Source organism: Dermatophagoides pteronyssinus, unplaced genomic scaffold, assembly GCF_027571235.1.
Source record: "Dermatophagoides pteronyssinus isolate colony J.1.1.1.1 unplaced genomic scaffold, Derpt_VIB-CSIC_2022.12 sq0007, whole genome shotgun sequence".
In the NCBI taxonomy this organism is placed as follows: Eukaryota; Metazoa; Arthropoda; class Arachnida; order Sarcoptiformes; family Pyroglyphidae; genus Dermatophagoides; species Dermatophagoides pteronyssinus.
The window spans coordinates 2475107-2501459 of record NW_027461531.1 but is presented as its reverse complement, the minus strand read 5'-3'; the positions used below and the strand labels follow the sequence as shown (position 1 = coordinate 2501459).

Below are 26353 nucleotides of genomic sequence, written 5' to 3'. Positions count from 1 at the left end.
TCAATGAAATATTTATGAAAATGCTTGTTGATGATGGTAGACAACCTGATTGCTTCGTACTAATTTATAATCATCATCATCATCATTGATTACGAAATGTTGAATGACGTTTGATTTATCTATAAATATAAAAAATAAGAAGCGTTGATTTTTTTTGTTTGTTTGTTTGCTTATAAAGTTTTGATTAGCTTCTCTTCTTCATTTTGGGTTTTTTATTTATATGACTAATATCGTGAAATTAAATTTGATAAAATTCATCGAAAAATTATCAAGAAAAAATAAAGATTCCAAAAGCATTGATTGATTTTTTTTTCTTATCGATTATTCTCAGAAAACAAATGCCGAAAATCAAAAGTGTTTGAACGAATTGCCAAATATTCAAATGGGATGAGGGAAAATATATAAAGATGTTTTTTTTTCTCTCACTTTCTCATCATTATAATCATTGACAAATAATAAAATGTGTTTGCGTGTGTCTTAATGATTTTGTTGTTGTTGTTGTGTGAACCATACAGGAAATTTGTTGTGTACCCAAAGTTGCAAATAGTAATTATTTTCTTTCTCCCTCTCTCTCTCTCTCTCTCTCTTGTTTTTGCAAGTTCATTTTCTGTTATTCTTATTATCATCATCATCATCATCATTTTCGTTGATTAAAGTAATTTTTTGAAATCATTTCATTTCAATCGATTGATGATTTTTGTTGTTTAAAACATTTTAAATTCAAATCGACAAACAAACAAGTTGATTAAATTGAATGAATTTGTCTTTTTGAAAAAACAATAGCAACAACAACAAAAAAAAAGAGGAAGTTTTTCATTTCTATTTTTACAGTTAAAACAGAAAAAAAGTTCGACTCATTTTTTGATTGTTGTTGTTTACAACATTATTGTTTTTTGGTTCATTTTACAAGATTCAAGAGAATAGAAAAATCATCATCATCATCATCATATAAAAATGTTAATAATAATTATTGATTTTATTTTACGACAACTTCGTTATATTGTTAATATATTTGCAACAATAATTGGATATATTTTTTATCCAAGTCAACGTGGTTATTTACCCGCAATCAAAAATGATCTTTTATTAAAACCGGCTACACAATTAGCTGATATGATTAAATCTGGTCAGGTATGCTGTATATATAAAAATGATGATAATGAAATGCAACTTTGTATTTTATTTTTATTTTTTTTTTACTTTAAGCTTAAAAGTGTAGATCTAGTTCAAGCGTACATTGACCGTTGTAAACAGATAAATGGTGATCTAAATGCAATTGTAGATGATAATTTTGCCGGTGCATTACAAGAAGCACAACTTGTTGATGAACGTGTTCAACGTGAATTGCGGGGAGAAAAATCCGCTGATGAACCATCAATACATGAATATCCATTTTTGGGTGTACCTTATTCGGCTAAAAATTCCATAGCGGTTAAAGGATTTGCATTCACATGCGGTGCATATCATCGTAAAGGAATTATAGCAGATAAAGATTGTACAACAATAATGAATATGCGTAAAAGTGGTGCAATATTTTTAGTTATTACCAATGTACCTGATACAACATTATTCAGTGATTCATTCAACTATCTTAATGGACGGACAAATAATCCGTATGATAAATCTCGAATACCGGGAGGTTCATCCGGTGGTGAAGCTGCATTGATCGCTTCGGCAGGTTCTGTTTTTGGGGTTGGTTTTTTTTAACCGATGACTCTTAATTAAAACCAAAAAAATTATCACAAAAATTTTCCTAATTTTAGATTGGTTCTGATATTGCTGGATCGTTGCGAATTCCTGCACATTTTTGCGGAATATTTTCTCATTGTACATCACCTGGAAATATTGTTATCGATGAAATGTTTCCTTCAGTACGAGATGTTCATCCAAAAGTTTTGACTATAGGACCAATGTGTCGTTATGCATGTGATCTCCGTCCGATGCTCAAAGTGATGACTGGTGATAAATTGGACCTTACAGAGAAGCCATTCAATTATTCAGATTTGAATGTATATTATGTACGAGATCTTGGTGATCCATTAGCATTATCGGTGGATGTTGAAATTCTTAATGGTTTAGATAAAATGATTAAACATTTCATTGAAAAGGGTACACGCACATTGGAACTAAATATGACAAAAGGTGATCCAAATTCATTTTATGATTTACGTTTGGCAACGTTATTCTGGTTGGCCTCCATATATGATCCTGAGATGCCTAACTTTCATGAAATAATCAGTCATGGTGAAAAAATGAATCCATATTCCGAATTGTTCAAATGTTTGATTGGTACACAAAATCGTTATGCTGCTGGTCCATTAGTGGTTGGTATAGTGCAAAAAGTTGGTTCAAAATTTCTTACAGAGAATTTTTTCAACAAATGGAAAAAAATCAAGTCAAATATTCATCGATTACTTGGAAATAATGGCATTATATTATCCCCAATATCATCTGAAATTGGTAAGTCATGATTAAATCATTACCTTTAATTAATTAATCCTTATTTCTTTTTTCTTGTTTTATTGGTAGCTCCTAAACATAATCAAACATTGTTAAAAGTTTTTGATTCTATTTATACATCGGTATGGAGTTCATTGGATTTGGCTATGACAACAATACCGATGGGTATTGATCGACATGGAATGCCATTCGCCATACAAGTTATTACCGCACCAAACAATGATAAATTAAGCATAACAGTTGTGGAAGAATTATCTAAACATTTTGATGGCTGGATACCACCTTGCCCGGTAGATGCATCTAAATAATCATGATAATTTATTAACTTGTTTTCAATGGTGTTTTAAAAAAAAACTTTATTTAAAAAAAACAAAATCGAATAACAATATACCGAACTATAAAATAGTTTAATTTGATTTTAGATTTTTTTTCATTGAAAAAAAATTCGATTACTGATACTCAAAATAAAAACATTTTCATTCTAACTTGAATATAAAAATTTTCTTTATTCAATAAAATTCATTTTGAACAAAATGAAATCATTACGACGATTTCGTGAAAAATCAATGATTGTCACACCATTTTTGATTCGTAAACGTAAAATTCGTTATGAAGAATCAATGATTATGACAACACCGACAACGGTTGAAAAAAATTCTCAAGACTTCTCGCCTACATCATTTACAAATTGTTCATCATCATCATCATTATTATCTCCATCATCCCCAGGCCTACAAAATTTTCGAACAATGATCGATTGCATTGAACAAATCGAACAAGATAATCATCATTATAATCAACGTATTAAACATCGATTAGATTTAATCAAACGACAATTACGACAACATCGAAAAAGTTATTTTGATCAACAGAAAAGCTATCGTGATCAAATAAAAACGGACAAATTATTGACAGAAATATTGTTGGATCTTCGAAATAATAATGCTAGCATTGAAATGATTAAACAAGATTTGAATATGATAAAACGACAACAACAACAACAACAACAAATGACAAATGATGATCGATATCCAAATGAGGCGAAGGAAATCCTTCACGTCATACAATCAACATCATCAATGACAGAAAGTGGACAAAAACAAATTTCATTTCCTTTGATAATGTCGTCGAATGTTGGAAATTCTGACGATTGTCAAATTGAATTACCCAGAAAAATAAACGATAATGATGATAATCAACAGGATTATAGAAACGTCACTGATGACCTCGTTACTACACCATTAAATAGTTCACGTTTTATGTCCCATTCTACACTATCACCATCATCTTCATCGATTTGTATGGATATACCATCGAATGATGATGATGAATTGAAATCAATTCAACAGAAACTTCAACGTTTGAGGGAAACGGTTAAAAATCCAAGAATTAAACGAATGATTTTAGAAGGACAACAATTGATTACAAATGACGGTAGTTACATTATCAATAACATACAAAGAACACCAATAGAGAATGAGGCTATTGGTTGGGTTTTACATCCTATGATGACGATGATGTGTGAATGAAGAAAAGGATGTCGGGTCATATTTTGTTGAATTTTTTCAAATTACAAAAAAATAAAAATAAAAATCTATATTCTGAACTTTGACCTGTATGAATTATCATTGAATACATTTTTTAGTCGTTATCGCTTTTTAAAATCATCAAAAAGTGATATAAAAATGGTTGGATAGAACCAATAACCAAAAAAAAAAAAAATCAATAGAAAATGACTACCAAACTATTGACAATCAGCTTTGTATTGACCATTATTATAATCGTCATATTGGTCAACAATAATCATCATGTTGATGGAACAATTTTAAGCCGATTATTGATGAGACGTATGCGACGAATGGGTGGTGGTGGTGGTTTTGGTTTCAATGGTGGAAATGGATATCCTTATCCGATGATTATGCCGATGGGTGGACCAATGCTTGGTAATCCATTTCTAGGAATTGGCGGTCATTATATGGGTCGATAAAATCATTATTTACAATGACGAATTGTATTTCTTTTCTTTTTTTTAAATCAATAAATATCAATTATTTCCAATGAAAGAAAAAAAACAATGTTTTCATGAGTTTTTGAATTCTATACCTATTGATAAATATCAATTATCAATTACAAAATAACAATAAACAATAATAAAAACAGAATGAATGCAAAAATAAAATTTCATTGAAATTGTTCGTATTATTGAAATTTTGTACATATTTTGCAAAACAACTTCATTAGTTAAGGGATGATACGGATGGGTTGCTGCAATATCTGATGTTTTTTTTTTTGTTTTTGTTTTTTCCAATGATGTTGTTGATGATGATGATACATTTTTGTAGAAAAAATATCAATATATAAACCACCAATCTATCGATCATTCAATCCATCAATTCAATCAACTATCAACAAATAAAATTAAATAATTTTGAACAAATAAAAATCAACATCAACATCATGAACATCAAAATATTTTCATTAATTTTCGTCTTGCTTGCCATTACCGTCGGTATTTCGGCACAATTTTATGGTGGACGTGGTGGCTATGGACGTGGTGGCTACGGTCGTGGTGGCTATGGGGGTTGGGGACGAGGTGGTGGTTATGGACGTCGTGGTGGGTGGGGTGGACGAGGACGTGGTGGATATGGTGGATGGGGAAGACGTGGTGGCTTCTATGGTTAATAAGTCTAAAAAGTCCCTATAAAAAACCAAAAAATTCAACAATCATCGATTATTACATTGAATGTATCAATGATTTCTTTCAAATGCCATTGTATTAATTATGTATTCATCAAAATAGTCAAAATTATCAGACAATGATTTATTGACCAATAAAATATTAAGAGCTCTAAATTTAATTTTTTCTTTTTTTTGAAAAAACCGGATATAAATTCAATGAGATTAAATTGTTTGAATCTTTTGCTTTCAAACGACAAAATTGACAAAATGATAATACCTTAATCAAAAAAAAAAAAAAAATTGATAAAAAAAACTAAAATTCATTCAATTTCCTTTGTTATCTGGCCAATGAATTTTGCTGCCGGTTTCTACTGATTGTAACTTATATATAAAAAGAATCATTTTTTTGAAAATGGCAAAGTTCATTTGGTAATAAGAACAACAAAAATTGAACAAATTTTATTCATCATAATTATGAATTTTAAAATTATTTTGTTCTTTATCGTGGCTATCGTATTAGCTATGGCTGATGCTAGACTTAGATTGCGTAAAGGTGGCTATGGTGGCATACATAATGGCCGTATATATGGAGGCGGATTTGGACGTCGCGACGGAGGATATGGAAGTATTGGACCAGGTGGTATTTATGGTGGTGGCTTTGGACGACGATAAAAACAAATTTTGACAAACAAACAAAAAAAAATTTTAACAAATCATTAACCCATTATTTGATGTTTATTTTAAGCAAAACAAAACAAAAATATTGTCCAATTTAAATGCAATAATTGAAAAATTTCAATTAAAAATAATGATTTTGATAATGATAAACAAAATTCCCAATTAAAATTGCAATTTCTTTTATTTTTTATTTTTTTTCATTCAATAAATTTAATGTTTCTATAATTGATGTAATAATCTGAACAAACAAATATAAATTTGTTTGCATTGAAAGATTCACCTTGATCCTTGAAGATTTGAAACAAACAAATTGGCAATAACATAGGAAATAAAATTCACGTGTTCAAATGTGTGTGTGTCTGTTCAGTCAATAATAATGTTAATTCTATTTTGTTCGATTGCAATTCGTGATTCGTGTCTGCAAATGTATTATTGAATGTGAAATCAGATTTCCTCTATCCTGTTTTTTTGTTTGTTTATTTGTTTGTTTGGTGATGATGGCTAATAATAAAGGAAATTTCTTAGATAAGAATTGCAATAATAAATAACAACTTTTTTCAAAAATCAAATTTTAGCTGAGGATGTCCTGTTTGTCTGATTTTATTTTATTTTTGTTCTTCTTCTGAATGTTGCAAATTTCCCAGTTTTTTTTGTTTTGTTTGCTGTTGTTATCTTGTCTGCTAAACCAGAATAACGATGAATAAATAAGTATAAATATGGATTGTTAATCCATCATTCAACATCAATCGAATTAGAATTCAAATTCAATCATCAATTATCATCATTAAAAACAAACAAAATTTCAAATCAATCATGAACCGTGCATTTGTATTGTTATTTGCATTGATGGTTATTGTCGGTGCTGCTGTTACATCCGTTTCAGCACAATATGGTTATGGCCGTGGATATGGTGGTGGATATGGCCGTGGTTATGGCGGTGGATATGGACGACGATATGGTGGCGGATACGGAGGAGGATATGGAAATTATGGCCGTGGCGGTTATTATGGTGGACGAGGTTATTATGGCTAAGTTTCATTCATTCAATTAATTTATCCATAAAAAATCTATTTAATTCTCAAACCAAGTTTATTTCATTATAATCTGTTTTTGTCAAATCTTTAATATTCTTGTCAAAAAAAAAAACATTTCTGTTTAAACTACCCGGGAAAGTTTGAAAAAGCCATGTAATCAAATAAAAAATCCCAAAAAAAAAAAAAAACAAGATGTTATCTTTCTTTTAATCAAATCACATGATGATGATGATGATGATAATGTTTATAAATGCTTATTTTTTTAGCATACCTGTGTTAATGACCAAACACACATCATTAACAATATAATCGTTGTTTAAGGTTATTTTTTTCAAAAAAACAAATTGACAACGATAATGATTTTGTTGTTGATAAAAATGTTGTTGATGCTAATGTTTTTTTTTCTTTCTTTTTGGCATGACAAACATCACGTTGAATATTTTCCTTCAATCCATTTAAATTGATTGTCAGATAGATGATCAATGACTTTTTTTCCGCCTAAAGCTAGAATTACAAAAAAAAAAATCTTGATTTCATTGAATGACGAATTGTGTTTTTGCGATTGTATGAAAAAAAATTTTCAATCTAACTTTAATCAACTTTTTTTCATCTGATTCAAGAATTCTGAATCAAGATTCTATAAAGATAATACGCATGCGACATTGTTTCTTTTTTTTGGAAATGGAAACCTTTTTTCAATTTTTATATATAGCCAAAAGAAGAAGAAGAATCTGGTTTGAACCGGTTCGATTTGGTTTTTTGTTGTTAGCTTTCAGCGAACACAAACTTCGTTTAATTGAAGTTCTCTTTGACACTTTTAACACAACAAATTCATCGTTTTTTACACACACACCCAAAATGATTTTCCCTATTCATCAACTCAATACCTAAAAAACCCATAAATGATTAACACCTCTCTCTTCATAAAGCTAAAAATATTCACCGTTCAAGCATGCATGGTAACCACAATTATGATGTAATTTTAAAAAAATCTACAATCATCATCATCAAAATATGTAGAGGTTCGGGAATAGAGGGATTCTGGAAAAAAACCTTGAATTCATAAAATAACATCCTAGACAAAAATAAGAAGAAAATGAAAATGTGACAATCATTTGATTTTTATGAAAAAAAAATGTACATTTTTATCATTATTTTGTTGAGATATCATCACATGAACAAACACAATTTGTTATTGGAATTTTCCTTCAAATAAAATCATCAGATTGTTTATGCTATTGTTTATGAAGATGATGATGTTGACGTCAAATAATTGAATGGCAAAAAAAAGGCTTCTGGTTATTATTTCAAATAGAAATGATGTTTAAAATTCGTCTTAATTTTCCAAATGAACAAATCGATAGATAAGATACGAAAATTCAACCAATATTGCTTGACATGATCTATATATAAATTCAATATAGAAACATTTATATATTTGGCGACGTATATATTTGATGTATATGTATTTTTTTTCTTTCTTTTTTTTGTGGCTATTATCATCATGAGAGAATATACGCTATATATATTCTCTCTATTCAATTCAACTCTATCTGTATGACTATGTATGATCAATGTGAACAACTATTTTAGGAGAACTCAGACAAAATTGTTTTTGTTTTTGTTGTTGTTTTTTTGTTATTTAGATTTGCAGAGTGCGTTGCTATTTACCTGATAATATAGTGTGTTCGATTCATTAGAATTCGATTCGATTTAGTTCATAATCTCTTTTTTTTATATGCGTATCATCAATCAAAATAATTAACAAACTCATCGTTAATTAGATTTTGTTTTTTTTCTTCTGATTATTATTATTATTATTTACATGATTTTTTTTCTGTAATCAAACATTTTATATCACACAATGTACAATCATCAAATTGATTATGTTCGACAATATTTGTCATTATTGCAGCAAATATCATTATTTTGGCAATTTTGTTACAAATGTAAATGTATTCTACAAAATGATAAGAAATGAAATGATAATGTTGAACGAATAGTAAAATTCAAATGTTTTTATTTTGATTTCTTTAATTTTCTTTTCCTTCTTTTTTTTAATTTGTTGTAATTTTTCCTATTATTAACATTTTTGTTCAAACAACAATTGAATTTTTTTTTCGTTTGTTTGTTTCGAAATATAACAAATAATTATATTAGCATTTTCTCCGGAATTGTTTTTTTGAATTTTATTATTTTATTTGATAAAATTGTACACATATCGATAAAAAAAATCAACAAACGATAATGTTAATATTTTTATTCATTTGAAACAAAAAACATCAAGTAATAGTTTGTTTACTGAATTGTTGTTTTGATTTGTTTTTTCTCCCAAATTTCGAATGATAATGTACAAAAAAATATTAATGTTTTTGTTTACACAGAAATAGTACGAAAAAAAATTTGATCAATTCTAATTTTTTTGACAACATTTATCTCCAAAAAAAATCGGATGATTTGATATTTATATGTCTGTTTATATTATCCATTTTACCCATTTCAAATTACATAAATTTTTGTTCAGATCAATCAATTCAAATTGTTCATATTTGTTTCGAAAAAAATGTCTTCAACAATGAATTCATCAACATCATCATCATCTAAATCACCAATTCCATTTCAAACATCACCTGATGATTCTTTTGCATCCATTAATAATGCATTATCATCATCGTGTTCATCCATTTCATCAAATACTAGTACCATTTCGAATGATTCATGTTGTATGTTTTTGACCCAAAATATTTAGTCAAGTTTTTTCATTGATTTAAAATAATTAATTTTTTTTCTAATTTTTCAAACAGACACATCATTATCGGAAGGACAAATGGCATTACATATTATGTTATACAATTCGATAAATATAATATCAAAACGATTTTCACAGACAAAAATCTATTGTAAATTCAATAGCTTTGAAATGGATTCGATTGATGAAACTCTGGATACGGCACATGATGATGATTTGGATCATTGTATGGATCAATATCCATTTGATGTGGCTGCCATGAATGATTCGGAATATAAATTCAAAAATCAAAATCTCTTTGGACGTTTAATTCAAACGAATGAATTTATTATTGTACGTTGTAAAATTCCTTTGACTGGCAATATTGTAAGTTGTTTGAATTTTGATGATAAATTTTTTTTTATTGATAATGAATTGCAATTAAATAGGGTATACGAGTTGATTTATTCCAAAAAGTCGAAATGAACGATAATAACAATGGTGATGGCCATGATGATTATAATAAAATTGCTTTTGGTTATATCTATCCGGTGAATGCCAGTGAAAGTAGTGGAATGTTTACCGTTCCGATCACATCGAAAATGGGCAAAATTATTGCTCACTTCAAAGGTATATTTGTTCATCAATTCACAATCATCTTCCGTTTTGCAATTTGAAATTTTATTCGAAATTTCGAAGCCGAATATTTCATTACAAAACCGTACAATGGAATGGCAATCGAACCGATTAAATGGAAATCAAAGATACGAAACATTAAAAGCTGGCAATTGAAAAAGACTGGTTTTGATATTGGTCATCGAGGGGCTGGGTGTGCTCGTCGTATCGATAGTTGCGAGAAGGTTTTGGAGAACACAATCGATTCGTTTAATTATGCATTCAAAAAGGTAATTATTTTGAAAATCATTTAATAGGAAATTGATTTTGGCAATTTTTACTGAAAGGGTGCTGATATGGTCGAATTAGATGTACAATTGTCAAAAGATAAAATACCAATCATTTATCATGATTTCAATGTGAATATTGTTATTCAACAGGCAAGTTTTTAATTTAAATAAAGCACAAAAAACAATCATTATAATTAGTTATATAAAATGTTTTCAACATGATAGAAAGATCAAATGGCCGAAAATTTTCAGATGAACATCAAAGATTTAACCTATGAACAGTTACAAAAACTAAAGTTACGACCATTACAACGACATGGAAAAGAATGTTATGATTTTGATGGTGATATTAACAGTCCACATGGCCTTCCATTTGCAAGTCTTCAAACAGTGTTGAAATCAGTTGAAGCTAATTGTGGCTTCAATGTGGAAATAAAATATCCACAGAAAAAAATTGTAAAATTAGATTTTGATTGAATTTTATTCATTTTTTCAATTAATGAATTCCAATTTACTTTTGATAAAAAAAATAGAATGGCGATTGGGAAGCGGAAAAATCACATGACCTAAATGAGTATGTTGATTTAATCTTACAGGATTTATTTCTTTATGCTGAAGATCGAAAAATTATCATATCATCCTTTCATCCGGAAATATGTTCAATGTAAGCTTTCAAACATTTTTTTATTATTAATTCATCTCAATTTATTTTTCAAAATTCAAAGGGTAAAGTTGAAACAAGATCGCTATCCAATATTGTTTCTCACTCAGGGCTTGACTACTAAATGGACAAAATATCATAATCCATTGAATCATTCTATTGAAATGGCAGCTTATCTAGCATTATGTATGGATTTGTATGGTGTTGCTGTACACGCCGAAGATATTATCAAAAATTCAACATTAATACGTTTTGTAAAATCTAAATCATTGGTACTTTTCTGTTGGGGTGATGATCTTAATGATCGTGAACTGATTAAAAAACTTAAGAAAGAAGGAATCGATGGAGCTATATATGATAAGTAAGTTTTGTTCATCGATGAGTTTTTCGATTAATTCAGAATTTTGTTTTATTTTGCCTATAGAATCGATTTATTGATTTCCAAACCGGAAAGTCATGAAAATCCCAGTTGTACAATGTCACCACCAGTATCGTTGAATATTAATTGAAAAAAAAATTGTTTCTATAAAATTGATTGTACACCATAATATAGTGTTTTTCAAATTGTTTTTATTCAAATACTTCAATTTTAATATTATCTAATTGAAAAAATAAACTATGATTTTTAATTGAATTAATCAAACATGAATCAATCCGTTGATTGAAGTGTTGTTGTGATTTGTTGTCTAAATTTTCATTCGAATATGGTTGAATGATTTTCCGTCAATGATTATTTATCAATTTTTCAAACAAAGAAAATAATTAGCCAATTTTCTCTTCAATCATGCACAGACATACACAGGACGAAAAAAATTAATGTATCATTTAAAAAACAAAACTCCATAACAAACAAAAACTATCTTGGTGACACCATTTTAACTAAATGATCCTCGAAAAATAATCAATAGATAAATAAATGAAGATAGTGATTGAACTCAACATTTTTTTGTTTCCATCTCTATCTCTCTCACTTTATCTCTTTCTCTTCCATAATCCAACACAGAGATCTGGTTAAAGTCGGTATATAATGATGATGTTGTTAAAATAAACTATAAGTATACAGAAGACATACGATGTTTAAGTGATTGATGTTGAACCAAATTGATAATATTATTCGGCTTTTATTATTATAATAATCTTTGGTATACTTGATCAAAATCAAAAAAAATTTCCATTAAGGTGTGTGTGTATTATTAATGAATTGGATTTTGATGAAAATGATAAAGGAATTAATTTTTCTAAGCAACAACTAAAACCACATGACACACTCAGATACTAATTTTTATATTTAACAGTAAAATGACGCCTAATCATTATTATCATTTGAACCAATACGATAAACAACAGCAGCAGCACCAACAACAACAACCAAAACAATTGCAATACATACATCTTGTTTCAGATCAAGATCATCATTGTAACTTTAGTTACGGTAACAATATAGTCAACTATAGTGATGATGATGATCGGTGGCTACAGTTAAGTAAATCATGTATTAATAAATAAATAAAAAAATATCAATGTAAGAGATGTACTAAATAGTAATGATGGCGTCGTCGATTATGATGATGAATACAGCTACTTTAAACGATATATCATACAAATCAAAATGAATTAAAATATATTGAATTCAATAATAATCAATGAATAAAATCATCAATATTAATGGGTAACACTACAAATTCGTCACTATTACCATATCATCGATCACAAACTAAATCAGCTAAAGAAATGATGATACAAAGTACAAATTATGAATGGCAATACATGGATATATATCTGGACCTAAGTGAACGTGGTCTTGGCATAAGTATTCGTGGTGGTATTGATTCACCTAATCATGCTGGTTTTCATGATATTTATATTTCACGTATATTAGAAGCCGGTGCCGTTGCACGTGATGGCCGCATACAATTAGGTAAAATATATTTGTTCAAGTTCAAATTTTTAAAAAATGAATTCATTTTAATTCATAAACATAGGCGATGTGATTGTCAAAGTGAATGGCGAATCATTAGAAAATGTTACACATAAAGAAGCGGTGAATATAATTTTATGTGCCGGTCAATATATGCATTTTCATTTAAAAAGAAGAAAATTCATTGATTCATCGGAGATTTATGAACAAATTGAAGAAGCAAATGAAGATGATGCCTTATTAATCGGTAGTAATCGACAAACAAGTTTTGAAGAAGAATTACTATTTGATAGGCAACAAGTTGTAAAAGGATATAATGATTGTATCAAAGTTGAATTGATTCGAAATATCAATGGATTCGGTTTCAGCTTAGTTGGTGGTCTAGATAATGAAACCAGAGAAGGTGATCCTGGTATCTATGTGAATAATATTATTCCAGATGGTCCAGTTCATCGCAGTGGACGGATAAATATTGGTGATGAAATCGTAGCCATTAATAATACAAATCTTGAATGTGTACCATATAAATGGGCACTTGATGTTATACGAAATAGTCCAGCATTGTCTGTATTCACCATAAGAAAAACAATAAATTGGGATTGATTTTATTGAATTTTTTTCCTAAATATTAGTCCAGTAATCTGTTTACCAATATGACCACCAAATGATAAAGTGGGTGTATCGAATTCATGTGTAAAATGAAAATTGTTTATGTTGTAAACATTGTTTGAAATTGATAAAAAAGCAAAGATTTCTTCTTTTGTAAAATTACATGTAATTATAATAAAATGGCCCTCATTCTTGAGATTATCACATAAGAATTTCAGATATTTCTTTCGATTTTCATGAATATCTGTATTTGGCATCAAACAAATCGCATCATATGTACCTTTATCGATGATAGCATCGAATTTCTGATCAGTTTGAAAGCTATCATCTAAGATATTTACTACTTTAAAATGAATGTTTGATCGATTATGTTGTTTTTGACAAAATTCAATAGCTTTTTCGGAATAATCTAATCCGTATAAATTGGAGAAATTTCGTTGAGCCAATTGAGCTAATACGAAGCCATTACCACAGCCAATATCACAGATAGCATCTGAGTGAATTAGAAATGTAGTTGATAAATTTGAAATAAAAGTTCATTGAGTCGATACCATTTTTTGCGTGATTTTCGCTAACCCAATCGATAATTTTGCGTGTATTCCGTGTACCAAACCATGTTTCACCCGAATAACCAAAATCGATGAAATTAGTCAATTCCTCATCATAAAATTGATCCCAATATTGTTTGGTACCAAGTTCAGATTCGGTGATAAATTCCTCGTTATCTTTCGTTGCCATTTTTTTAAACATTTAGTTATCATTAAAAAAAATTATCATCAGAAAAAAGCACGTGTGGTTTAACTACAAATACGGTGTTTATGAATTGTTCATCAACAATCATCATTTGGCCGATTTTCCAAAAAATTTTGGAAAAAAGAGACAAATTAAATTTAGTAATTTTAAATCATGTCTTCAGAACCGAAAACAATAATCATCGATACGGGCAATATATTCAAGTTTGGAATTATCCAACGAAAAGGATTGAATGATGTCAATGTTGAGGTAAAAGAATCATTGGTTTATGGGAAAGGTTTTTATTTTCTGATCCATCTTAATCATTTTCTAGGTTCTAGAAGGTATCGCAAGTGTATTGGATTCATATTCAAACCGTATGGCAAAATGGGATACAATCGAATTGAACGGAAAGGATGTGAAATGCTTACGACTGAATGGAGAAGGAAATAATTCATTTGAAAATCATGATCGTAGTAAATTGAAATTAACGGTAAAATTATTCTTATATGCGGATGCTGAGCACTCAGATGAATATAAACAACAATTGGCATCTGAATCAATCAATGCTTTGGTTAAATTATTGAATCTAAATCAAATCGATAACCTAATTCTATCCGTTCAAACTGATGATATGGATCAGGTGCTAACAGAGTTGGAATCTTTTTGGACCTTTTATGAAACATTTGTTTTGAATGAAAAAATCCGTCAACTAGGTACAAGTGATTTAAATTTTACTCAATTATCTGATCTTTATGGATGGGCTAAACGGATAAAACCATCATCAACACAGATTAATCTAAATACTTGTTGTGATATTCCTGCCGATTTGTCCGCCTTTGCCAAAGAAAATTCAATACAATTGCTTACACATAATGATCCTGTTGGTAAGTTTTAATTTAATCATAATTGTTGGTTTGTATAATATTTTATATCTTTTTTCGTAGATAATTTTATTCCAATCGAAAGTTTACAAAAATTATTTAAAACAAAAGATGTCTCCTGTTCATTGTTGACCGATAACCAAACACTCAAACGTAAATGGATTGCCCGTTATACATTCGTGTTGCCAGGACAAGGTGTCGTTTTGACCAAAGGATATATGCTTAGTTTGCTTGTTTAATTGAATATTGCATAATAATAGGAAAGGAGAAAACAAATGCTTTAATGTTGTTAATCTAAAAACATTTTTATTATTTTAATTTTTTAATGTCAACACTGAATAATCAAGACAATATATTTCATGACCACCAAACGGAAATGATGCTATCCATTCTTGGTTAGAATTTTTCCACCAAATTTTTCCAATTTGTTCGCTGATTCTATCACCCGTACGAAGTGAACATTTAGCAATAAAATAATTTAGTTTTCTTTTTTCATTTTTCAAACATAATTTCTGTTGTTTAGTTCTTTTTTCATCACGATGATGATTATCGTTTATTGAACAATTTCCCATCGTTAATGGAATTTCGATAAATTCATTTTGACGAACGCGCCGTATTTGATAATTTGGAATTTTGGTAACACGACCACGCCAATTGCGACTCCATTGTTGATGCTTATCAAATATATCACGACGATGTCGTCTTTGTCGTTTTCGTTTGGATTGATTATATTTTTTTGGTGTTAAAACATTTAAAAATTCATAATTTTGTTTAAAAAGTTGATTAGTTGAAACAAATTGTTCTATTTGTCGTCCAGCGTATAGAACATTTTCAGGCAATTCAATGACAGGTTTTTTCAATTTAATCCATTCATATTTTGTATGAACATCTTCGATTAATAATTCAAATTGATTGAATTGCCATTCTTTTTTATCATATGCTATCGAACATTTACCAATAGTATGTGAATATTTACCCGGAATAATTTGACCAAATTTATGCGTACGACAGATAAATAGATTTTGACCATCAATATCATGACCAGCATTGAATGGACGAATATTTTCATCATCATATGAAATATTCATTTTGAATGCAAATAATTCATTGTTATTGTGTAATGAACAATATGAAAATGATATGTACACAATAATAACAATGTAAATATTGATAGATTTGAAAAATTGTTTAAAAAATTTTAATAAAAAAATCATATAATTATTATTATATTGTTTCACAATCATCATCATTATCACCAACTAAAACAGGACAAGGAAATCAAACATTATGAAATATTGAAAAAAATAATGATTTTCAATGTCCATCGAATACAGTGTCTAAAATAAATATGATCTTGACTTTGAATTTTTTTAAAACCAAAGATTCCATCGAAATTATTAAAACATCATCATTACTGCTTCTATTATTTTTCTCATTTTATCATCATTTGGAATTGTTTTCTCTTCTGTTTTTTAATGATTATTTTTTTGTTGCTCAAATAAAAAAATTTGTTAATGTTAATTTGATTGAATTGTTCTTTTGTTTTTGTTTACTTGGAAAAAAATAGGTGATCCAAAATGTGTTACACGAAAAAAAACGTTTGTTTTCATTTCTTCATCATTTTGGAGATGAAATGAAACTTAGATCAAAGCAACAACGACTACTGTCCGATGCTAAACATCATTTTATTAACAACAATTTTATTATGTTTGTGATCATCATTATTATCATCTCATGATGATGATGGCCAATATAATAATGTTGACAAATCATGTATGCACACACAGACAAAAAAAAACTCACTAATTTAAAATAATTTTTCTTTCTCTTTGAGATTTCAACGAAATACTAAAGCGGTTAAAATTTTTTTGATGACACCTGTGAATATTTATATAGTTTTTTTCATTGCTATGTAACAATTCACAGAAGCAAATGACTTTTACTTTTTCGGGCCAATTATCGGCACGCAAACTATCAAATTTTTTAAGTATATAGAAATGGTCAAAAACCGCAAGTGATAATTAATTTTCGTTTTCTTTTTTTTGTTTGGAATTCGTAAAAACCACAAATAAAATTTTGAATTGAAAATTTTCTTTGTATAGTTTTCAAATTTCGATACAACAACAATTTGTTCCTGAAACAAGAAATTTTTCAATCGATTCCCAAATAGAGAATGAATTTTTAATGATTTGATAAGAAACATAATTACAGCAGCAGATAATAATCACAGTTGACATTATTTTATTTGTTGTTGTTGTCGTCGTCGTTTATTTAATGAAAATTATCGGATTGATCACACACGCAATCAAGAACAAAAGTTTTCAACAAAAAAAACATTCATCATTATGATGATGATGATGATGAGAATAATGTGATCCAACGATGATGATTATTTCGTTGACCTTGGACAATTTTGAACATTTTTTATCATTATAATTAATTGTATGTTCATTCATCCTGGATATCATCAAATTTTATTATTTTCGTTTTTTTTGTTTTCTAGGTGTTAATATTTATCTTAGTTTTATTTATTTATTTATTTAAAAAGTTAAATTTTTTTTTCTCACAAACAATAATCGGGGACGTATTTAAAATGGAAAGGAATAGATTTACAAATTAATTATTTTTTTTTGTTTTTGTTTTTAGAATTAGATTCTCCATAAAACGAGGAAGTAATTTTAAAAAAATTCATCATTTTTTTACGAAACAATCATTCGTATGAATAGATAAGCTATCGATACATTGATTAAGAATACAAGAATAACCAATTTTTGCCTGTTCAACCAATTTATAACACTAGGTGACCATAGATATAATAATGGATTTTGTGATAAACGTTCACGATATTCTTGTTCAATACGACGTTGTTCACGTTGCTGATGTGATAATATTGATGCCTCTTCACGTGACATTAATGGTTTATTAAAATGTTTTGATGCATTTGGCTGTAATGATGGTTTTCGTTTAAAACCACTTGAACCGGATGAATTTGATTGCTGTTGTTGTTGTAATTGTGTGCCTGGTCTATACAACGATGCTGTACGTAAATGTCGCACACCAACATCCGTATTATTATTATCATTATTATTATGACTTTTATCAATGCTATAGTTAATATTTGTACTATTTACATCAATAAATGGGGGTCGATTTCTTGGCTTTAATGGTGGAATAGATTGTATATTTGAATTGAATGATAATGGCGGTTTTGATGCAATCATATTCGATTGTTGATTAGGATTAGGAATTTGTTGTTGTTGATGATGAGGATGAAATGATGGTGATGGTGGTCGAAAAAATGTTGGCGATGGCGATGGTGTTGGTGTTGAATATCCGGTCGTTGTTGAATTATTAAATGTTGGCGTAATTGATGGTGTAGCTGTTAGTTGTGTACGTGAACCGGATAGATAACGTGCCGATAATGATGTATCGGGTGATTGATCATTACGTTGATAATGATCGAAACGATCACTAAATGCTTGTGATTGAAAAACATCTTTTTGATCTTTATTACCGGTCGATGAATGTTGTGGATATGGGAAACGATTTGCTTGTACATTATTTGGATTGTTTGGATAACCAAAACTTTGTTGTTGTTGATTATGTGAAGGATGATAACCATATCCTTGTTGATGTTGCGGATGATTAACATTCGAATTATTGTTGAGCAATTGGGTGCGAAATGATCCTCTTCGTCCACCGAAAGGTTCTTTCGGATTTAAAAATTGACCACTATCAGATTGCTGTTGTTGCTGCTGTTGATCAAACATATTCGGTCCTGTCGCTCCTTGTTGTGGCTGTCCTTCACGCATACGACGAACATGTGAAAAATCCGATAATCGTCTACGAAGCGGCGCAATCGAACCTTGCCCTGCTAGATCAGCACCACCATATTGTTTAGCGATGATAATTGCCATTTGGGAATCATTTTGTGCTGAACTAGCAGCATAATCGGCTTGTTCACGTTTTGATCGTGCTGTTGAGGTTCGTGATGCGGCAATATCAGATTTTTGAAGAGCAATCTGTTGGGCACGATGTGCTTCAGCGACAGCCGATTCGATGCGTTCACGTAATTTATTACTACGCATCATGAAAAGATGTTTTTTTCGAATATTTGTTATGAGTACATTATTCTTATATTTGCCTTCTTCACGTTGTCCATCGGGGAATGTTGTAACACCATAACCATATTTTTTATTATTATACCATTCACCTTCATAGCGGAGACCATCACTGCGTTCGCACACACCGAATCCAGAACGTTTATCATTTTTCCATTCACCATGATAAATTTCCACAGTGGTCGGATCAGAAATTTCACCATCCTGCGATAGAAAACTTGCATTCGATCCCATATCTCCTTGTGATGCCTGTAAATCTTTTGATCCTGTCGAACGTGTTTCGGATTCTTCACGTGAACTTCTCAATGATGGTGTCATTGATTTTTGATTACGGGCAAGATCTAGATCACCGGTTGAACGTTGTTTTCGTAGTCGAAGACCTTTAAGAAAACCACCGGTTAATGATGTATTTGATGTAGCTTTTTCCGTTAAAGAATTTCGTCGTTTTGATCGAAGTTGTTGTTGTTGTGCAGCTGATACTTTTGCCACAAGAATGAAACCACCACGACAAGCATCTCTACGTTCACCATGTTGCATGTTTGGATCTTCACCTTCTGTATCCAATGACTGTAATGAAGAACTTTTATTCGGGCCTTGTTGATTAGCCATTTTAGTTATACTGGAATGGCCATATTGTGCGGATGTACGTATACCATATCCATGTCTCATACCACGTAACCATTGGCCTAATTAACGAAAAAAATGAAACAAAAATCTATTTAGATTAGTAAATTTGTACTGCATACATACCTTGATATGTGCCGCCATCTGCATATGTTTCTGAACCATAACCATCCTGTAATCCATTGGCCCAAGTTCCTTCATAACGTGCATTACTTAAAAGACTTGCCCGTATACCATAACGTCCTTTATATCCTTGCGTCCATTCACCTTTATATACCCATTTACCACGATATTCAACACCGAGACCATGACGTTTACCATTTTGCCATTGTCCTTCATATGTTGCACCAGAAGGCCATTTATAAATACCGGATACTTCAAAACCATAATGCCATGAACCAGAATATTCTCCTTGTCCTTTTGGTCCGGTACAAATACCATGTCCATGTGCTTTACCATCATGCCAACCACCACAATAAGTACCGCCATCATCAAAATCAAAACGGCCACCACCAATTACTGTTTGTCCTGTTGTTAGATTTTGTTGACCGGCTGTATTATTCATTGTGGGTGTTGTTGATTGTGGTAGAACATAATTCTGTGCCATTCGATTTGATTATTATTATTATTATTATTATTATTATTTTTTGAATAAATTTTTTTTTCCGGCTTATCAAAATTGGATTGTAAATTGATTGAATAGCTGATGAAGAATTTTTTTCTGCTACGTTGCAAGTATTTTCAATATTTTTTCATCATCATTCGAGTTATAAATAATCATTCTATCAAAATAAAACAAAAAAAAACAAAACAAAAAAAACATTCAATGATTAATGATTGGAAATGAAAAGAAAACAACCCAATCGAATGAATTTTAATGGCCGAATTGCAAAAAAAAATCAAATTTTTCTAACCACAAATAATCAACAGAAAAAAGCATTGAACGAGAAAAAGTGAAAAAGAGGAAGAGAGAAAGGAAAAAAAATAGAAACAAAACTTCGAAGACGATGATGATGATAATATCATCAAAAATTATATTCTATAGAATAATTAGATTTACTTTCAAATGGGGAAAAAGACATGAAAGAATTCAACAATACACAAAGAATGAGGAATTTATTTTCTCTTGAAATTTTTTTTTGTGTTTCAAAAAACACACACACAAACCATCAATGGCATTCGATGATCATTACCACTACTAACAACATTGAGTGATGGTAAAAAGAATAAGAATCATTTTGCATTGGATTTTTGTTTTCTAATTGAATATTATACTTATTATATACAAAATATATATATTAATATGGCTAAAAATATCATTTTTGAAGGCAAAATTGAAAGGAATTTATCTATTTCTTGTGTACAATACACATACAAATACAACAAAGACAAGTTTATTAAGAAAAAACTATACACTTGAAAATTTCTTTTTTGTCTGTGTGTGTGTGTGTTTGCTCTAAAAAACCGACACAAACAGAATATTCATATGGATGATAGTCTAGTAGAATGTATGGGGGAAAAGGAAAAAAACATCATTTAAAGCAACCAAACTTAAACCAGCTGTTGCTTGTCTTTCTCAATTGAATTTAGTTTAGTTTAGCATAGAATAAAAGATCACATTGCTTCCAAAAAAAAAAAATCTGATTCTTCTTTTCATTTTATTTGCTAATTTATAATCCACCACCAACACTACCAACTTCATCGTAAGCTATTATCATTAATAGAATTATTAAGAATATAAATGTTTCGTCTAAATATTACCATCATTGGATGAAGAGATGAAAGAATGGATGGTGAAGAAAAGAAAAATAAAACAAATTTACACATTTGCACATTTGAAATTAGAGAATGAATGAAAAGAATTTCGGTATTTTTATATTTCTGTTCTCTCTGTCTTTCACTTCTGTTTTGTGAATGTAGAAATTGATATTTTGAAAAAATAAAGGATTAACATTGCAATGATTGTATACATAGATAAGAATAAATATTGAAAATTTTATTTGATTAAACTTACAGTTATTTTAATAATGATTTTTTTTTATTGATTTGTTTTTTATCTGAATAAAATTTGTTTGTTTTTGGAATTTTTGTTTGGATTGAAAAAAAATTTATTTTCAAAATTGATGAATGTTGTTTGCAAGAAATATTTGATCCCAATCATTGTTGATCTTGATTTGATATGGATCAATTCAAAACATAATTATCGAAGTTTAAAGGTTCTAATTTAGATTAGTTTTGAAAACACATTTACAAAAATTAATACAGAAATTTTCGAATGATACTGGAAAAAAATGATGATATATACCTTCACCACAGACAAACTTTGAATTTGGATTAATAGCCGGAATGATTGTGATCACCACCATCAGATGATGATCATTATTTCATTTCTTTCGTGGTAGTGGTTGTGGTTGATGTAATTGATCAAAGTCAAGTGTAGAATGCAAAAACAGACGTTCATTTTTTGTTGTTGATGGAATTCTAGAAAGAAAGAATTAAGGAAAGAATTTTTTTCTCTTCTTTACGAAGGAGACGTTTTGAAATGTTTAGTCGGTCGGATTTAATGAATTTTGATTTTCGAAATGAATAAAATGTTTCTTTTTTTTCTTGTCAAGTATTTGACAAGTACTGTGATAATATTAAAAACAATATTCAATCAATTAATCAATCAATCAACAAATCAATCGATAAATTGATCATAAATAAAAACATCATCATTCGTTACAAATTAAACCGAAATCAAAATTAAAAAAATCAAAATTTCAATGTTAAAATATTCCGTCAAAAGATGGCGTAATAGTGTCATTAAAAATCAGAATAAAATAGTTCCCGTTGTTCAAAAAAAAAACTTAATTTCAGTTATTCTCTATTTTTATTGCTTTATATCAGATGACAGAATTTGCCAATGAGAAGTTGGATAAGTAAAACCGAACAAAATGAAATTAATTTACAACTTTCACCCAATTATAACAAACAACAAACTTGAATTGATCTAATCGAAAGCGAAAAAAAACACGCATTGAAATTTCATGTCGGTTGTTCAAAAACAGTTCGAAAAGAATTTCTATTTATATAATCGGTTACGGTGAAAGTGAATCCAAACAGAATGTACGACGAAATAGATTTGTGATGTCAGTCAATGTTTTGATATATTACACGAGATGGTTGTAATTTATGCTTGATTATTTTGATGTCGAATGTACTGTGTGTCTGTGTGGGTGTGGATGCTTTTATGTATATACGTTACTACTACGAACATCGTTATTTGCTAATATCATTTAGTAAGAATATTGGTGGTTTTTTTTTGTTACGAGTGACAATTTGATGTTGTTTTTTTCGATGCCAACATCATTAGTCAAAATATCGTTATATTCGTCAATAGAATAATTCGACCTGTTTTATATTATTGAATACTAAAGGGACAAAAAAATGGCAGGTAAGAATCTGAATTTGGATTTTATGATGTTTTTTTCTAAAATTTCTTTTCTGAATTTATTGATGGATTGATGTAGCTTCATTGAATGCATTCGAAGATCTAGTAGCAAACCATTTGCAACCATTCATACAGTTCAGTGGCCAAATTGGTGGACTAGTACAAGAACAGGCTCGATTAACTATGGAAGCATTTAAAGAACAACGAAAATTCATTGAAATGGCATCACAAATGGCTAAACCATCAAATGATGCACAATTGATGCAATTGTTGCAGCCGATTTCACAATTAATCACACAGATTCAGGCAAATATTTGACAAATTTGATGAAACTATATTTTTTTCCTTTTTTTTGATGAAAAAATTCATGAATTTCAGGAAATTAAAGAACGAAATCGAAAACATGAACATTTCAATCATTTGGCTGCCGTTGCCGAAGGCATAGCTGCTATTGGTTGGGTAACCGTTGCTCCAACACCAGCACCATATGTGAAAGAAATGTGTGATTCCGCTCAATTTTATACAAACAAAGTATTGGTTGCATTCAAAGATAACCCAGTTATGATCCATCATATTGAATGGGCTAAAGCATGGATCAGTTTCTTGACAGAATTACAAAAATATATTCGGCAACATCATACAACTGGTTTAGTTTGGTCATTGTCAGCAATATCATCACAAGCCCCACCACCTCCACCACCGCCACCACTTCCCGTTGGATTAGATTTGGGTCCTGGTGGCGGTAAAAGCAGTGCCGATCAAGCTATGGATGATGCACGTGCTGCATTGTTTGCATCCATCAATAAAGGTGAAGATATAACAAAAGGATTACGAAAAGTAACTGCCGATCAAATGACGCATAAAAATCCATCTTTAAGACCAACAAATATAGTAACGGAAACGAAAAATCTATCTATTTCACAGCAAACAAAAGGAGTTACACAACAACCTGAAAAACTATGTCTAGAAGGTAAAAAATGGATGGTTGAAAATTTTAAAGGACGACAAGATTTATTATTGGATGATACTTATTTACAACAATCTGTCAATGTTTATCAATGTGAAGATTGTGTATTAACTGTTAAAGGAAAAGTAAATTCAATCACAGTGGATAAATGTAAAAAATTTGGTATCGTTTTTGATAGTATCGTTTCAGTTGTCGAATTTATCAATTGTCAACGGATTAAAGCTCAGGTAATAATCATCAAATATTACTAAAGATTTTAGAAAATTTTTTTTTATTTATTCATCACTGAATTAATAACAGGCAATGGAAAGTGTACCAACAATAACAATCGATTTTACCGATGGTGTTGAATTATATCTTGGAAAACAATCATTAAATGTTGAAATAATTAGCTCAAAAAGTTCATCAATTAATGTTTCGGTTCCGGCACCGAATGGAGATTATGTAAGTTTTCAAAACAAAACAAAAAAAAATTGTGTAAAACAAACAATGAAAACAGCAATAAGAAAAAATTATTGATCGATATCATTGATAATTAATATTAATTTTCTCCTTCCTTTCTTTTTTTTTTCACCATGTCTGTCGATCGTCGATCATAATTAATGTTATATTACTGTGATTCTCTGTTTGTTTGTTTTTTGTTTTTTATTTCAATTATTATTAATTTTTTTTCATCTCTTTTCTCTTTTTTCTTGTCTAGGTCGAACATCCGATACCCGAGCAATTAAAATCCACATGGAATGTTAAAGGTTTTCATACCGAAGCTATCAGCAAAAATTAATTGATTTTCGTTACTTTTGTTTTGTTTTGTTTGTTGATGATAAAAATAAATGAACAAACAATAATGATATGAACAAATGTTTTCACATCCAGAATCGTTCCAACAAACATTGAAATAAAATGAAAAAAAAACAAGAACAAATTTCCGTCCACACAGACAATTGTTTTCAAAATAATAATAATAAAACATAAATTTTTTGTTTTGTTTTCATTCATCTTGAGAGAGTTGGTCAGTTGTTGTTTTTTTTTCATTTCATTATTAATATCGTAAAACATAACATTCAACTATTCGGTCGGTTAGATTCATTCTTCTTTTCGTTTTTTGTTTTAATATTTTTTTTTGTTTTCATTGGAATTTCTTTTTTGGTGAGTTGGTTCGGTTTGGTTCAGTCGGTATCAATTTTTATTAGTATTTTTGTTGTTGCTGTTGTTTGATTGAAAATAATAATAATAATAAATTATTATTGATTGATTATCCTTATTCACTAATGGTAAATAAAAAAATTCAAGAAATAGTTTGTTTTGATTAAAATATTTTCACAATGATTTCCTCTACACGTGTGAAAATTTTGTTTTCCAACATTATTGTTATATTTTTGGCTGGTAAACAAATTGTGACTTTGGTAGAAATAGACATGGATTTTTTTCTTCTTGTTCCGTTTCCTTAAAAAATAATCAAACTATACAATCTTATGCATTTATTTATTGAATAAATTGGGTTGAAATATAATTCAATTAACATTTTGTTGTTTTAGTTGTCGTTGTTGTTGTTGTTGTTATTCATGTTGTCAATTGTTGTTGTAGCTGTATTTTATTCTTATTCTTTCATTCGCTTTATATTTATTTGTTTGGCAATCTTCATCTTGTTACATGTCAAGTGTTCTTTCTTTTCTTGTTATCATTTTGCACTTTTACTTGTTCTTTGTTTGTTTGTTTATCAGAATGTTTTTCCAATTTATTCTTATTTATAAAGGATTCTTCAAAAATTGTACCCTTTTTTTCGCTTACTTTCCATTAAAGTTAAGATTGTTTTGGCATGATTAGAACAAAAATCGTGATCATACTAAATAGAATTTTAGGCAAAAAATATGAACAAAACGAAAAAAAATTCCATATCATATGGATCATTAGCATTGAACA

At 29.3% G+C, this 26353-nt stretch overlaps 10 protein-coding genes across 10 annotated transcripts; 7 read left to right on the top strand and 3 right to left on the bottom strand.

The window, feature by feature from the left end:
- Positions 1-849: 849 nt before the first annotated feature.
- On the top strand, positions 850-2945 carry LOC113793252 (fatty-acid amide hydrolase 2-B-like). The gene is made up of 4 exons (XM_027343252.2): positions 850-1131; positions 1207-1692; positions 1764-2460; positions 2530-2945. The coding sequence occupies exons 1-4, from the start codon at positions 955-957 to the stop codon at positions 2766-2768; spliced, it is 1599 nt and encodes a 532-aa protein (XP_027199053.2). The 5' UTR covers positions 850-954; the 3' UTR covers positions 2769-2945.
- Positions 2946-2983: 38 nt separating this feature from the next.
- On the top strand, positions 2984-4072 carry LOC113793258 (uncharacterized). Its single transcript, XM_027343266.2, has one exon. It carries the CDS (start codon positions 2994-2996, stop codon positions 3987-3989), a length of 996 nt encoding a protein of 331 aa, XP_027199067.2. The 5' UTR covers positions 2984-2993; the 3' UTR covers positions 3990-4072.
- Positions 4073-4822: 750 nt separating this feature from the next.
- Positions 4823-5313, top strand: LOC142645158 (uncharacterized). Its single transcript, XM_075820724.1, has one exon. It carries the CDS (start codon positions 4918-4920, stop codon positions 5140-5142), a length of 225 nt encoding a protein of 74 aa, XP_075676839.1. The 5' UTR covers positions 4823-4917; the 3' UTR covers positions 5143-5313.
- A 3162-nt stretch (positions 5314-8475) lies between these two features.
- On the top strand, positions 8476-11779 carry LOC113792484 (glycerophosphocholine phosphodiesterase GPCPD1-like). Its single transcript, XM_027342383.2, has 9 exons — positions 8476-9574; positions 9656-9966; positions 10029-10209; positions 10279-10484; positions 10542-10634; positions 10710-10940; positions 11018-11148; positions 11210-11506; positions 11570-11779. The coding sequence occupies exons 1-9, from the start codon at positions 9415-9417 to the stop codon at positions 11652-11654; spliced, it is 1695 nt and encodes a 564-aa protein (XP_027198184.2). The 5' UTR covers positions 8476-9414; the 3' UTR covers positions 11655-11779.
- A 964-nt stretch (positions 11780-12743) lies between these two features.
- On the bottom strand, positions 12744-14422 carry LOC113792515 (EEF1A lysine methyltransferase 2). Its single transcript, XM_027342412.2, has 2 exons — positions 14224-14422; positions 12744-14165 (listed from the first exon to the last, which is right to left on the bottom strand). Exons 1-2 carry the CDS (start codon positions 14420-14422, stop codon positions 13669-13671), a joined length of 696 nt encoding a protein of 231 aa, XP_027198213.2. The 3' UTR covers positions 12744-13668.
- LOC113792504 (discs large homolog 1-like protein) lies at positions 12811-13676 on the top strand. The gene is made up of 2 exons (XM_027342400.2): positions 12811-13063; positions 13128-13676. The coding sequence occupies exons 1-2, from the start codon at positions 12811-12813 to the stop codon at positions 13664-13666; spliced, it is 792 nt and encodes a 263-aa protein (XP_027198201.1). The 3' UTR covers positions 13667-13676.
- A 110-nt stretch (positions 14423-14532) lies between the features above and the next one.
- Positions 14533-15797, top strand: Gclm (Glutamate-cysteine ligase modifier subunit). The gene is made up of 3 exons (XM_027342392.2): positions 14533-14674; positions 14739-15291; positions 15352-15797. The coding sequence occupies exons 1-3, from the start codon at positions 14579-14581 to the stop codon at positions 15525-15527; spliced, it is 825 nt and encodes a 274-aa protein (XP_027198193.2). The 5' UTR covers positions 14533-14578; the 3' UTR covers positions 15528-15797.
- LOC142645157 (uncharacterized) lies at positions 15575-17037 on the bottom strand. Its single transcript, XM_075820722.1, has one exon. The coding sequence runs from the start codon at positions 16536-16538 to the stop codon at positions 15603-15605; it is 936 nt and encodes a 311-aa protein (XP_075676837.1). The 5' UTR covers positions 16539-17037; the 3' UTR covers positions 15575-15602.
- Positions 17038-17834: 797 nt separating this feature from the next.
- jp (junctophilin) lies at positions 17835-22545 on the bottom strand. Its single transcript, XM_075820533.1, has 3 exons — positions 22048-22545; positions 20160-20815; positions 17835-20095 (listed from the first exon to the last, which is right to left on the bottom strand). The coding sequence occupies exons 2-3, from the start codon at positions 20638-20640 to the stop codon at positions 17988-17990; spliced, it is 2589 nt and encodes an 862-aa protein (XP_075676648.1). The 5' UTR covers positions 20641-20815; positions 22048-22545; the 3' UTR covers positions 17835-17987.
- A 462-nt stretch (positions 22546-23007) lies between these two features.
- LOC113793618 (adenylyl cyclase-associated protein 2-like) lies at positions 23008-25424 on the top strand. The gene is made up of 5 exons (XM_027343670.2): positions 23008-23469; positions 23546-23772; positions 23845-24660; positions 24734-24877; positions 25134-25424. Exons 1-5 carry the CDS (start codon positions 23463-23465, stop codon positions 25212-25214), a joined length of 1275 nt encoding a protein of 424 aa, XP_027199471.1. The 5' UTR covers positions 23008-23462; the 3' UTR covers positions 25215-25424.
- The last annotated feature ends 929 nt before the right edge of the window (positions 25425-26353 follow it).